General features: G+C 39.7%; 1 protein-coding gene across 2 annotated transcripts; it reads left to right on the top strand.

Moving 5' to 3' along the window:
• The first annotated feature begins 1201 nt into the window (after positions 1-1201).
• LOC120792309 (dehydrogenase/reductase SDR family member 13-like) lies at positions 1202-12284 on the top strand. Of its 2 annotated transcripts, none has more exons than XM_040131411.1 (5): positions 1202-1404; positions 5896-6014; positions 6578-6701; positions 6897-7232; positions 7633-8039. In XM_040131411.1, the coding sequence occupies exons 1-5, from the start codon at positions 1278-1280 to the stop codon at positions 7722-7724; spliced, it is 798 nt and encodes a 265-aa protein (XP_039987345.1). In that variant the 5' UTR covers positions 1202-1277; the 3' UTR covers positions 7725-8039. The 2 variants fall into 2 exon arrangements, with proteins under 2 accessions (XP_039987345.1, XP_039987344.1); XM_040131410.1 differs by lacking the exon at positions 7633-8039 and adding an exon at positions 10662-12284 and having other exon boundaries at positions 1278-1404.
• The last annotated feature ends 203 nt before the right edge of the window (positions 12285-12487 follow it).

Here is a 12487-nt window from a genome sequence, read left to right as displayed (position 1 = left end):
AGGAACATTACACCAGCAACTATAGGCTAATTCTACTCAAAACTTCAATACATGAAGTACCTTAAGGCCATTCACATGGTTTTAGAAACACAGAGGTCCAAAAAACGGAGCTTGCTAAGGGGATTTCAGGGGAGAACATTTCGATTTCCCTGATCTACATATGTGCATTTGAAGACATTTGGAGGGAGAAAATTGGATAACAATAGCTTCAAAACCATGTCATGGGGCAGTGGCATAAATTGTCTGTCAAGCAGTAATGCTTGTGAATCAGCTTAAATGTTGCAATGACTGACCCACACTACAATCTGGAAATACAGATGCTGAAATGATCCCAAAACATCTGAAAGTGAATCTAGACATTTTTTAATGCAATTGTTCGAGGGAGATTCACACTACACCATACAGTTCATTTCCCTCTCTGTCCTCACTGACTGTCCCTTTCTCTGTAACTGCTCACTTGTCTCTCCTGCCAAAGTGTATTAAAAATAATTTAATAAAATAATATACACATTATTTTTTTATCATTTTGGATTTAAATTAAATCAAACAGAACATAAACGTAAGCAAAATAATATAAAATAATACCGTATTATAATACTATAACTATGCTAGGTTCAAAGGACCATGTTGAGTAAAAATTTTGTAGTACGGACAAGATCATTCGCTCCACCCACAAGCAATGACGCCGGTGATCAGATGAGGAAGTCGGTTATCTTGGAGTTGTACAATATCTATGCAGCATCAAAGTGGAGTTTTTTTAGGTAATTATTTCACGGCCTTCATTTAATACACCTTGGAAAAAATACAGAGGCCCGGACCATGGTGATAACCATCAAAAACCGGATGCATGCTTTACCTGCAATCTAAACTGGCTTTTTTTTTTCATCATACAACGTGACCAACTGCAGGTGACCAAAAGAGCGCACAGACACGCAATCCAATACACAAGAAGAATCTCTGATATAGTATACATCGGGCACGGGCCTGGACCACCTCTTTAAATACTGACCCTTGAAACAGAGGACGTATATAACAATAATACAGATAAAATAACACACTGTTTGGGCTGTCATTTCTCTTTGACAATATAATTTAACTTTGAATAGCTATGTTGCTGTCGTTTCATTAACTCTAAACTGGGAAGCCAACCGGAAGTTAATTGTGGCATCGGAGTCGGGTTGCCCTTCGTCCACGAAGGTTTTATTTTGAAAGTTTCAACCGGAATATTGCTGTAATGCTAGCCAACTTGACACCGTTAGTTCAAGTCCAGTGCAGTGATGTCGGTATTGCTTTACCTCGCAGCAGGAGCAGTTTCCTTTTACGTGATCGTGTACTACGGTGTGTTCAAAGGAGCGGGTTGCTCAAGTTCAGTGAAGCTGAAGGGGAAGACGGCCATTGTTACAGGTAACAAGCCTGACCAGTCAGCTTCTGCTAACCTGTAGCTTACTGTTCGTCCGCATGTAAACAGTAGTAGCGTCGTTGATTTCTGATACACTTTCCCAAATGTTGTTCTGTGTCAAAAGCTGTACTGAATCACCTTTCAACAGGCGGCAATGTTACAAACAGGTCCACCAACAAAAAGATGTAAATGTCTCATCGGACCAAACAGCGTAAAGCTGGGTGGCAAAGTCAAAGGTGCAGTTCGCCTAACGGCCGCTTGATGGCATCTCAAAGAAAAGTTTGCACTTGGCCAAGCACCTTCAATAGGAATATAAATAATAATAAATATATGTATGAATGTCACACTCTCATTTTAATTAATTTGTCATTTGGTGGGAAAATCGCTGTGAGTAGACCACCACGGTTATCTACGCTTCATGGCTAGCCTGCTTCCGAGCAGTCAACAGCCCCCGTCAACAGCCTGACTACTGACCAATCAGACCACTGGAAGAACATCCCATGGGATCCTGACAGAAACCGGAGAGTTCACGATGGAGTGACAAATCATGAAGAGCAATAGATATTTTATACTGCAGATCAGTAGAACCGTCTGGCTGTTCCATGACATTGACCGGCTCCCGACAGTGTCAAAGCTTTTATTCTCTTATTCCGTGATGAGACTCTGCGATGGTAATTTAAAATCCCGCTGCCGTGTTGTATTTGGAGGTGAATCCTCACACTGTTAAAAAGAGAAGGGGTTGTAGCCAACGCAGTGGCCGGTCCGGTCTGCCCGCTGGCCATGGCGGCTAACGCGTACCACCGGTTACTGCCACTAGACGTCACAACCGCGCGACCGACCACTGAACAACTTGCCTGGACCACAGGGACCATTTGGACCCCTGGTTCCTATATATAAAAAAAGTAAAATAAAATAGCTACTTATATGCTATGCATAGATAGATAGACAGATAGACACACAACCTGCAATATGCATTACAACAATGAGAATATAGGCATAATCGATAACAGGGTGTATTTTAATACACAAAGTATTATGATCTCTGACATTTATTCGGCTGTGGTGAGGACCACAAAGACCACTCCACTCACCAACTGGTCCAGACCACTAGCTGCAGCGGCCCTAGTGATAGTGACCAGTGATCCGTGTCTGTCCAGTCTTTCCACTGACCACTGAACTGGCTACAGCCCTAGCTGGTTAAATACTTCCCATGATTATAAATACAACATTTCTGTCAGACAGGCCCCACCGGACATTAACGTCTCCTCTCTCCACTCTTCTGTGCTTTGGCAGCAGAAACAATGTCACGCTCATTTTAACTTTTTATGTGCATCACAAATTCGTAATAGTCAACAGACAAAAAAGCAAAAAATACTCACTCTATAATTAACAATTACCACACGTATTTATAGCCTTATTTGGAAAATATTTCTAATGTTTCAGTCTGTGATTGCATGTAGAATTAATAATTTACCTTTCTGAGTATCACTTCCTGCTGTCCCTACAACTGAATTTTCCCGCGGCTATCACTATTTCATCTCATATTAAGAACTTCAGTCATGGTTCTGACAGTGTCGCCTCTGATTAACAACCTCTTCCTTCTTACATATCCGTGGCTGGATAGGTAAACCGAGAGTTAAAAGAGCAAGTTGAGCATCGTCGTGATACAGGTTATCCAGGACAGCCAAAGTCTGGTCCTTATTAGAGAAATAATTCCCCTACTCATAAATAGCCATGAAGACTTGCCGGTAAGATAGACCTCAAGAGATATTAACTACTTTTCTCCTCTCCTCTCCTCTCTGCTTTAGAAGCAGAAACTTTTCTGACATTACTTAATATAACTGTTTTATGTGCATCACATTTGTAATAGTTTGCTCATCATCAGACAATAATTGTAATAATTCTTGTACTTATTTACAGTATTACAGTATACTTTAATATTTGGAAAATAAATTTTAGTATTTCTACAGCTTCTTATTCTATTCCAGTTAGTTCTAGTTATACATATGTGTATATATGTATGTATATGTGTGTGTGTGTGTGTGTGTGGTTCTGATGATTTGACTTCACGTTAACAACTCTTTCACTTGAACACACTCATAGCTGGATGGGTAAACCCAGAGTTCGTGGAGCCAGTTGGTAACCAGCTTTGTGATACAGGTTATCCAGGACAGCCAATGTGAGGCTCAGCGAAGCCGGATAACCCTAAGAGAGCCAGACTAAGTTGAACTTGCGTCGTGATACAGGCCCCCAGTCAATCATGCTACAGGCATGACTGACAGCAGATAAAGTCATAGCAGACCACAGCAGAGCTGCGCATATAGCCTACGTTTCAAATTACCGATCACAAGACATTAGATTTTAATTTCCAATATCATTCATTGTAGCATTAAAAATGTTAATGGTTCTAATTTTTCAAGAGGTTTTACTAATTCAGGCTAACATGCAATTATCAGGCAAAAATAATCCTGTTAATTCTTATCCAGCTAATTTTAGTTCTTTGAACGCAATTTGAGGATTGATTTGTGGACAAAAAGCTAATTTTATGTGCTCCTGCATTGTTACAGGTGTCTTTTGTTCTACATTTTGCTCTCCAGTGTTTCCACTGTTTCCCCACACTGATCACAATTAAATGAGATATTACCACTGAATGTGATCAGACTATGAGTGATTCTGGTGCAGGAATGAGGATGTTGAGGAAGTTTTTATTATACTACCCTAATTTATTAGAGAAATTGATCTCTAAACTGACATATTAACCTAACCATACAAGTTGTTATATGTAAAATAAGGAATATTACGAAATGTGTCCAGTACTAACTTAAATCATACCAGGGCCCTGTTCTTCATATGGCGATAACTGAGTTATCCAGATTATAATATTGACAATTTCACAACTTTGACAACTGGCAATTTGAGTCTGTTTTTTGCTCTTGAAAGGTGGTTTACCACTCATCTGGAACTGTTCTGACAGCAGTAAAAAAAATCCTAAACCTGCAAAAGTGCAGCGTACTGAGAGATAGCTGTATCCTGACCGCGACCTTAGGTAGAATCCCAAACATGACCTAATTTTCAAATACAAATGGCTCCCTTAGATTTATAAAGAAAGAGGTTTATATAATTATGATTTTAGATAAAAACTTGCACGTATTGAAAAATGTCCTTTGAACATTAAAACTTATTAAATGATTAGCTGCAGACTGCACTTGAGACAATGAAAGCTGCTTTTGGAGACAGTTTAGCAAGGTCTCACTTTTATAGCAGATTATCACTTAAAAGTCACCTGCTCATCCATTGCGGAGAACCTCACCAGTCATGCACCAGTCTAACCAGATTCACTGGAATATCTAACTGTTTACCAGTGATTAAAGTGTGGAAACATTGTGGAGCACAATGTAGAACTAAATTACACCCTTAGCAATGCAGCAACACTCATAAAATTAGACCTATGTCCATGAATCTAGTGCACCTTTGCATGCTGGAAGGTTATCCAATATACAGTACCTACCTCAATTAACTGCCATCACATCATCAGCACTCAGTCAGTCAGATGAATGGTGGTCATGGTTTCAACCCTCTACTCATTTTGTCTTTATTTCAAAGTAAGAGCACACTGTTATTTAAGATAACTTCATCCATGATTAATAAATCAATCCTCAAACCACTTTCAAAGAACCAAATTAGCTGGATGAGGATAAACTGGGATATTTTAGCAGGATAACAGCATATTAGCCCGATTAGTTAGTCCACATTAACAGAATAGATCCACAGTCTAATCTAATCCCATGCATCTTCCCAATAAACCCACGGAATTCTTTACTATTAATCCACTGAGACAGTATCACAAAAATACCCTAATATCTGAAATATATATATTTTTTTAAATAACTTCCCGTTTCCTCTTAACCATAACTATTTTTTCTTATATTTATTTTTTCCCACCTCAACCCGACTTAACCATTCTTTGGACATGTGTTTAATTCTTTTGTTTTGTGATTTTTTTTTTTTTTTTTTTTTTTTGTGTGTGTGTCCCTGAAGATATAAAGATTATGGTGAACATAAAATTATGTTTCATTCATCCCATTATCTTACGTGTTGTCAATAAAACATTGAAGTGGCTTCTATTTTAAGAGCTAGATGTCTTTTACAAATGAGTCCTGTGAAAGCAGGTAAAGATTCACACAACAGCACGATCCTCGTCTACCAAAATACAGTGTGCTGCGTGATATGACAATGGGTATTTAAATAATCTAACTTTATGTTGAAATGAAATGCTGCTTGCATAATCTCTACACCAAATGTATGAAAAGAGGAATGATCCCTCTATACAATAGCTCTAATCCTTTACTTTAAAAGCTGTGTATTTGCTGTTGAGTAAAGCAATATTACATTGACGGGCTTTTGAAAGACGCGTAGGTGTCACTGAGTTCAGCACAGTGCTTTTTTTGTCAAGTTTTTTCTTGAGTTTGATGTACGTGAGCGATTTTCCTGCACAGGAGGCAACACTGGCATTGGAAAGGCCACGGCTCTGGACCTGGCAAAGAGAGGAGCCAGGGTGATCCTGGCCTGCCGCAACCGGGAGAAAGCTGAGGCTGCTGCTTTTGACATTCGCAGAGTAAGTACTCAGAACTAGAGAGGCTGCTGCGGGGACGATGCACTCTGTTGTGCCACAAGATTGCTGAGAAATCCGCTTCAAATGTCAGTAGGTAGTAGATCAACTAATCCAAAAATTGTGACTATAGAGTATATGGTTCCAGATATCCTCCAAAATGCATACACACAGTGGACATGCATAAAGATCTGTTAATACTGCACTGGGTGCCCATACAGGTCGACTTTTTCGTGTGCAATCGGCATGTACAGTCATAACCTTTGGGCTGTGCAAGCAAGGTCGTTGTGGGTCCTAATGGAGATGAGCAGATTATTGAATTTACGCCTCATGGACCCTACGGAGAGGCAAAAGAATAATTTTCACTTTACGTTTGGTGATTCTCTGAATCCATCAGCAAAAGCACCACTCAGCAAGTGCCTGAAACTTTTGCACAGTACTGTGTATATTTTTAAGTATAATAAAATATATATATAAAAATACATGTATATTTTTTAATCAGCAAGGTTCATTAGTATTGTTCATTTCTGCTAAATGTGTGTATTAAAGCCAGACTTATTGTTTTTCAGGAGAGTGCGAACAGTCAGGTGGTGTTTATGCAGTTGGATCTGATGAGTCTAAAGTCTGTGCGCAGTTTTGCTGAAACCCTCCTGAAGACTGAACCCAGACTGGACATCCTCATCAACAACGCAGGTGAAGATGTTGAAATATTATGGAATAATTCTTTCCATGGTACATATTTTGTTTTTACATAAAACCAAAACAAAGACAAGGTATAGTTAAAGGAAACAAAAACGATTAAATTTGACTTCACTAGTACATTGTAGTAAAATTGAAGTAGAGTAAGTGATTGAAGCAGCTGTCTAATACACACTCTTTGTTTGTCAGGTGTGATGGGTCCGGGACGTACTGAGGATGGCTTCGGCATAGCGTTTGGGGTGAACCACCTGGGTCACTTCCTGCTCACCAACCTTCTCCTGGAGCGACTGCAGCAGTGTGGTCCCAGCCGAGTGGTCACCGTGGCGGCACGTCTGCACTGCTTTGGAAACATCGACTTCCCTCTGCTGGCTTCCAAAAAAGATTCAGTGTCTGACAGTGTCAGTCCGTCTGCCTGGCAAAACTTTCGAGCCTACTGCAGCAGCAAGCTGTGCAACGTGCTCTTCACCAGGGAGCTGGCCAACAGGCTGGAGGGCACTAATGTCACCTGCTACTGTCTGCACCCAGGTCAGTGGTTACTGCACATTTTAGAATTAGAATTGTAGGTGACGTAACATATCCTCTGGCAGCTATTTTTGAGGCCAAGATCAAGCTAGAAAAAAGGATTCTCACTTGCCTCTGTTGTTTGACAGTTTCGAGGCTGCTGCACCTTTGACCGCACCTCATAAGACTTTAGGGGTTTTAGCTGTTGTTTCTTAATACTAACAAGAAACGACAGACGGCAAACACATGTCAATCAGATGGCGATTTTGGAACACTACTGCAAATCTTGGTTAAAGTGTATAGCACTTATTTTCTCAAGCCATTTTCAGACATGGAATATGTAACATGGCTGTGTCTGTTCAAGTGATGACTTTTTGTAATTCTGACATACAGTAGGTTTCCGTTCTATTATGGCTTTATTCAGACATGACATATGTGAAAGAGATACAACACTTGCGCGATATTGGCACCTGCCGCGCGGGAGGAAGCAGTGTCACTTCTGGTGAACAGAGGTAAGTTGAAAAACTTCAATGGAGGAAGAACAGTGTTTAGTACCGTCTCACAGGCTTCACTGATGGATTTTAACACTTAAGCTGAAGCCTAAATTAATGACCATAATGACTATTCCTCAGAGGGCGGAAAAGGTAAACGTAATGATTAACATAATGAGATGCATGTCTGAAAGGGGCTTTATTTCTGTGCTTTCTGAACTGTTGCTTCAGTGTCCATGTTTTTTTTTTCCACTTTTTTTCCATCTACATTTCATTGTGTATTGCATCGTGTTACAGTGTACAGCAACAATAAACTGAAAAAATCAAGAATTTTTGTGTTCCAATGTGAACAAACTACGAAGAAGAAAACATGTTTATAATCACTTGTGTGAAGTATGCAGGTGGGACACAATATATGTTGAAAAAGCAATATTTACCAATTCTTCGCATTTTGACGTCACAACTCTATGCATGTCGGAAAAATGTTTGGCAATATCTGATAATGATATGTCAGTCAAAATATCAGTAGTAGAGTATTAGAGTTAGCATAAAAAAAACAAAAGTGCTTGAATTATGCAATTTTGCATCTTGATAAGAATCAGGTAATCTGTACTGTCAGCGGACATTCAGATTAGGCTCAGTGCTAAAGCAACTCATTTCTTTGAAAGGAGCTGCACAATATCTACATACCACTGAAAAAAACATCTTGCTATGTTAATGGTTTTTACAGAGAATCAGCTGCAATTAATATTTGGTTACAGATGCACTCACTTTTGTGCTCACACAGCGAAGAGGCGAGTGCCTCGCTTCCCCGACCGTCCCAGAAATAAGCTATTCTAGTGAATAGCGGAAAGAGCCAGCTAAACTGAAAAACATGTTTAAAAGGAAACTTGAAGATCTGTATAAATCTTAAGATGTTTAATTAAAGTTTGATTTGACGATTCGACTCAACAACATTAAAGGTCATATTTAGAATAGTTTCCCTCAAGATCAGGACACAGAAAACCCCTATAACATTAAAACATCAAGATAAAGAAAACAGAAACATTCCGTGAGAGCGCTGGGAAGAGTCCTTTATGATGCTGGAGGCCTTTTGTAACGGTCTGTCTTGGTAGATGTCAAAGAAGGAAGGAGGGAGAATATGTACCTCAGGGCTGATTAAAATTGAGCCAGTAGTGAGTAAGTGAGATTTCTAAACGATGCATTTGTGAGCAAGTACAACACTGGGCAATGCTGCCATAATAAACATCGGGCACTAATGATGTCAGTTGTCAGTGTTTGTTTTGGTTTTTTGAAAATTTAACAATAGCTGTGCAAAATCGTCATTAATTGTTCAGATTATGAGGTCCACCTAGCTGAAACTGATGCAGTCTAATACAACAGCATTGCATAATCATACCGTCATGCTGGTTAAAGTGTTAAGTTTTTGTTCAAACTGTAAGTTGTCGATTCCACTTTATGACCATTTGTTGTAGTTTGTAGTGCTGTTGCATTACATTGAATTGAGAACTGTGTCGATCATTGAGGTACCACTAACTAATTTAAATTGGGTGGCCATAATATCAGAAACACCTCTCAGTATGACCTTCCAACAATTTGAGTAAAACTGAACATTAGAACCTTAACAAAAGCATGATTAATTGCAGGGCTGTCGCATTAGACTACTGTAGTTTTAGCTATGTAGATGAACTGGACACTGAATGTATATGATAATTGGCAGGATTTGTTCATGGCATACCTCCCACACTGCTCACAAATGCACCTGTTAAGAATCAGTGAAGCTGTTTAATATTAGATAAATGGTGTTAGCCCTGAGTCACAACTGTGATTTACAAATAATCATAACAAAAATAATAAGGGCTCTGAAGGTGAGAAAGGTCAGTTAATTTTTGGAGGTGTTTTCAAGAATCAACTCCTGTAAAGACTTGTGGATAATGATCTGTGGCAAATGGCACAGATGAGAACAAAAGAAAGAAATATAATTACAATAGAGTTCACTAAAGAGAGTGCACCTAAATATGTTTTGAATATGGGCCAGTTGGATGTTAATGAAGAGAGGATTTACTGAACACAGCAGACTGAAAATAAAGTAGTTAGCACTTTACGTTCAAATGATTACTTCACTGGAGTAAACCTGTACATGGATCCGAAGAGACAGAGGTGTGATTAAACTCATCAGTTAATACGGCCCAGTGTGGTGACACAGAGAAACATACTGATACAACAGTGATGGTCATGACGAAACATCGTGCCAAAGAGCAGCAGCGACAGTAACGTTGATTCAGCTCACCTCAGCCAAATCCAGACAAACTTAAGTTAGCTTACAGCGCAGTAGCGAGCAAACACCAACGTCACGCTGTTCTCGGGTTTATACACATTAGTACGTCAGAGGCCGAATTGGTCATTCTACCTGTTTGTGCGAAGTGTGTGGTCCGACTGGGATCTCTAAGCTAGCAGCAGCTGCCTCCAGTAGCTATCGACTCTCGCATTATTGACTGGGCAACGTGGCCAGTTGTGTTGGCTGTAGCGGCTTGAAAGACGCCGACTGGTAAGAAGTTGGGTCTCCTCCTCCGCGGGCCGGTGTAAGTGCGCGAGCGCAGTTTTTTCACCCCTAAGAATACCAGCCTAAAACGGGTTGCGCAAACCTGCAAAACTGAGTTTGCAGGCAGAAGCCGAAAACACAAGCTTAAAAAAACAAAGTTTACAGGAACAAATCTAAATGTACAGGCTTGCAAAACTAAGATTGCAGACACAAAACTCTGTTTTCAAGGACCCCTTTTTGAATGATATACCATAGCGGTCCCCGAGTATGGCTGCCACAAGATTACATGATGTCAAAACAGGAGTGCAGGCCTTGCAGCTGGAAGAGTAGACTACCTGTAGGCTGAACTGTGTTCTACAGTAAACATGGAGCACTTCAGCCGAGCTTCACACGTGCTTGGATGATCTCTGTTCTTTCCAGGAGTCATCTACACAGAACTATTTCGCAGTATGAGCCGGTGGCAGCAGATCCTCATGATGCCCTTTGCAAAGCTCTTCTTCATGGACCCGGAGGGGGGCTCCCAGACTACCCTGTACTGCGCCCTGCAGGAGGGCATTGAGCCTCTCAGCGGGCGCTACTTCTCGAACTGTGCTCTGCAACAAGTGGGAGCCAAGGGACGAGATGATGCCCTGGCAAAGAAGCTGTGGGAGGTGAGTGAGAGGTTAACTAGTTTATCATAACGCACTGAAACATAATCCAGAAGCTCCAAAGACTGTATTAACACTCTGTGCTATATATACACCAACAGACGTCCATTGCTGATGTCTTATTGTTAGTCTCTGTTTCTTGAAGGGCTGTTTGCTTATGGTCATATACATGTGTAATGTAATGGATCTATCGAGAAGCTACTGGGCAGTGTTGTACTATTTCTGGGTATGTACGTAGCCTTGCTCTTGTGCCTCCTGTTTATCAAATCGCAAAATTTCAACAGAGATTAAACCACATGGTCTTAATGCACTCTGTCTGGGAACATTCTTCGAACGTGATCGCTGTCAGTTACAAGTTCCAACTTGGCATGATTTAGACTTTCTTAAAATGCACAGGTATGGTTTATATAACAATCTGCAGCAGGTACAGAAAGAAAAAGCAAAGAAGGCATGTTGGTAGAGTCATTGTAAAGCCCTTTATAATTAAGCTCTAGGGCTCCCTGCCTCCTCTGGGACATCTTTATCATTATTGACATGCTTGATGTACAGTATTTGTCAGTGGTTTTTCACTGTGAGTGACATTTCCATTGAAATGAACTGCCTTTAGTGTGACATTTTATAGTTTTGAGATTATGAAATTTCAGTTTGATGTTGCCACAGTTTGGGATGTCTACTCTGACTATAGATCCAAATTTCCAAAAGTATCTGGACTTCAGTTATTTTATCTGTTTAGATAACTACTGTATTTAAGCTTCTGTGACTTGGGTCTTTAATCTACAGTAACTTGCCTTTATAACTTTATTCTGTAGTTTGTCCAGTAAGGGAAATTTCATGCAATAAATGCAGTTTAGCTCTTATGTACCACTTGAATATGAAATCTGTGCACGAGAATGAGTTAATAATTAAACCCATTAATAACTAAGTGGTCTTCATAAAATTACATTTGATACATTGTCTGCCTGTATAGTAAAGTATCTTAAAAACAAAATGGACATATTTTCTCTAGTTTTCTTGTTTTCTGTTGTTGAAAAATGTTAATTGGCCTGTTGTTGCACCTGTACTAATAAAGTTTGTTCATTCCTGAGTCATTGCAAAGTAAGTTATGAGTGAACAGAGAGCCAATAACAATGTCTCAATGTTCACGTTTCTGTTTATTGCATGTTTGGCAGTTTTCCTCAAAAGGATGAGGGCTGCTGTGCTTGTACCAGATTGTATCAGTGCTGCTCATGGGTATACTCCTCAACCTTGACTGCTATCAGTCACCAATGTGAGCCATTTAAAATGTTACCCAGAATACCAGATCACTATAAAAGATCTACTGTACGTAACCTAATCAGAAAGACTCTTCAGAAATCACTGAATTATATGGGAAATGACACTGAATATTAATTGCAAATGTAAAATTTTAAATAAAAACAGACAAAATGCAAAGGTACTGATGGTGAAAGCAGTTATTAACTTTTTAACAATATAAGAAAACATGTTTCCTGTAAGGAAGGGTTCAGGGGTAACATCTTGGTGGGATGGAAGCGCTTAAAAGTCAGGAGAAGGACATTAAATACGACTGGAGACTCAGTGCAGTGAGGTCAGGATGAGATG

This window comes from Xiphias gladius, chromosome 7 (genome assembly GCF_016859285.1).
Source record: "Xiphias gladius isolate SHS-SW01 ecotype Sanya breed wild chromosome 7, ASM1685928v1, whole genome shotgun sequence".
Taxonomy (NCBI): domain Eukaryota; kingdom Metazoa; phylum Chordata; class Actinopteri; order Istiophoriformes; family Xiphiidae; genus Xiphias; species Xiphias gladius.
This window is presented reverse-complemented; position numbering and strand designations above follow the sequence as displayed.

Bases quoted from the DNA above. Each gene is read 5' to 3' on its own strand.
- LOC120792309 (XM_040131410.1), top strand. From the start codon at position 1,278: ATGTCGGTATTGCTTTACCTCGCAGCAGGAGCAGTTTCCTTTTACGTG. The intron at 6,702-6,896 runs GTGAAGATGTTG...TTTGTTTGTCAG, and splicing joins CATCCTCATCAACAACGCAG to GTGTGATGGGTCCGGGACGT. The intron at 7,233-10,661 runs GTCAGTGGTTAC...TGTTCTTTCCAG, and splicing joins CTGCTACTGTCTGCACCCAG to GAGTCATCTACACAGAACTA.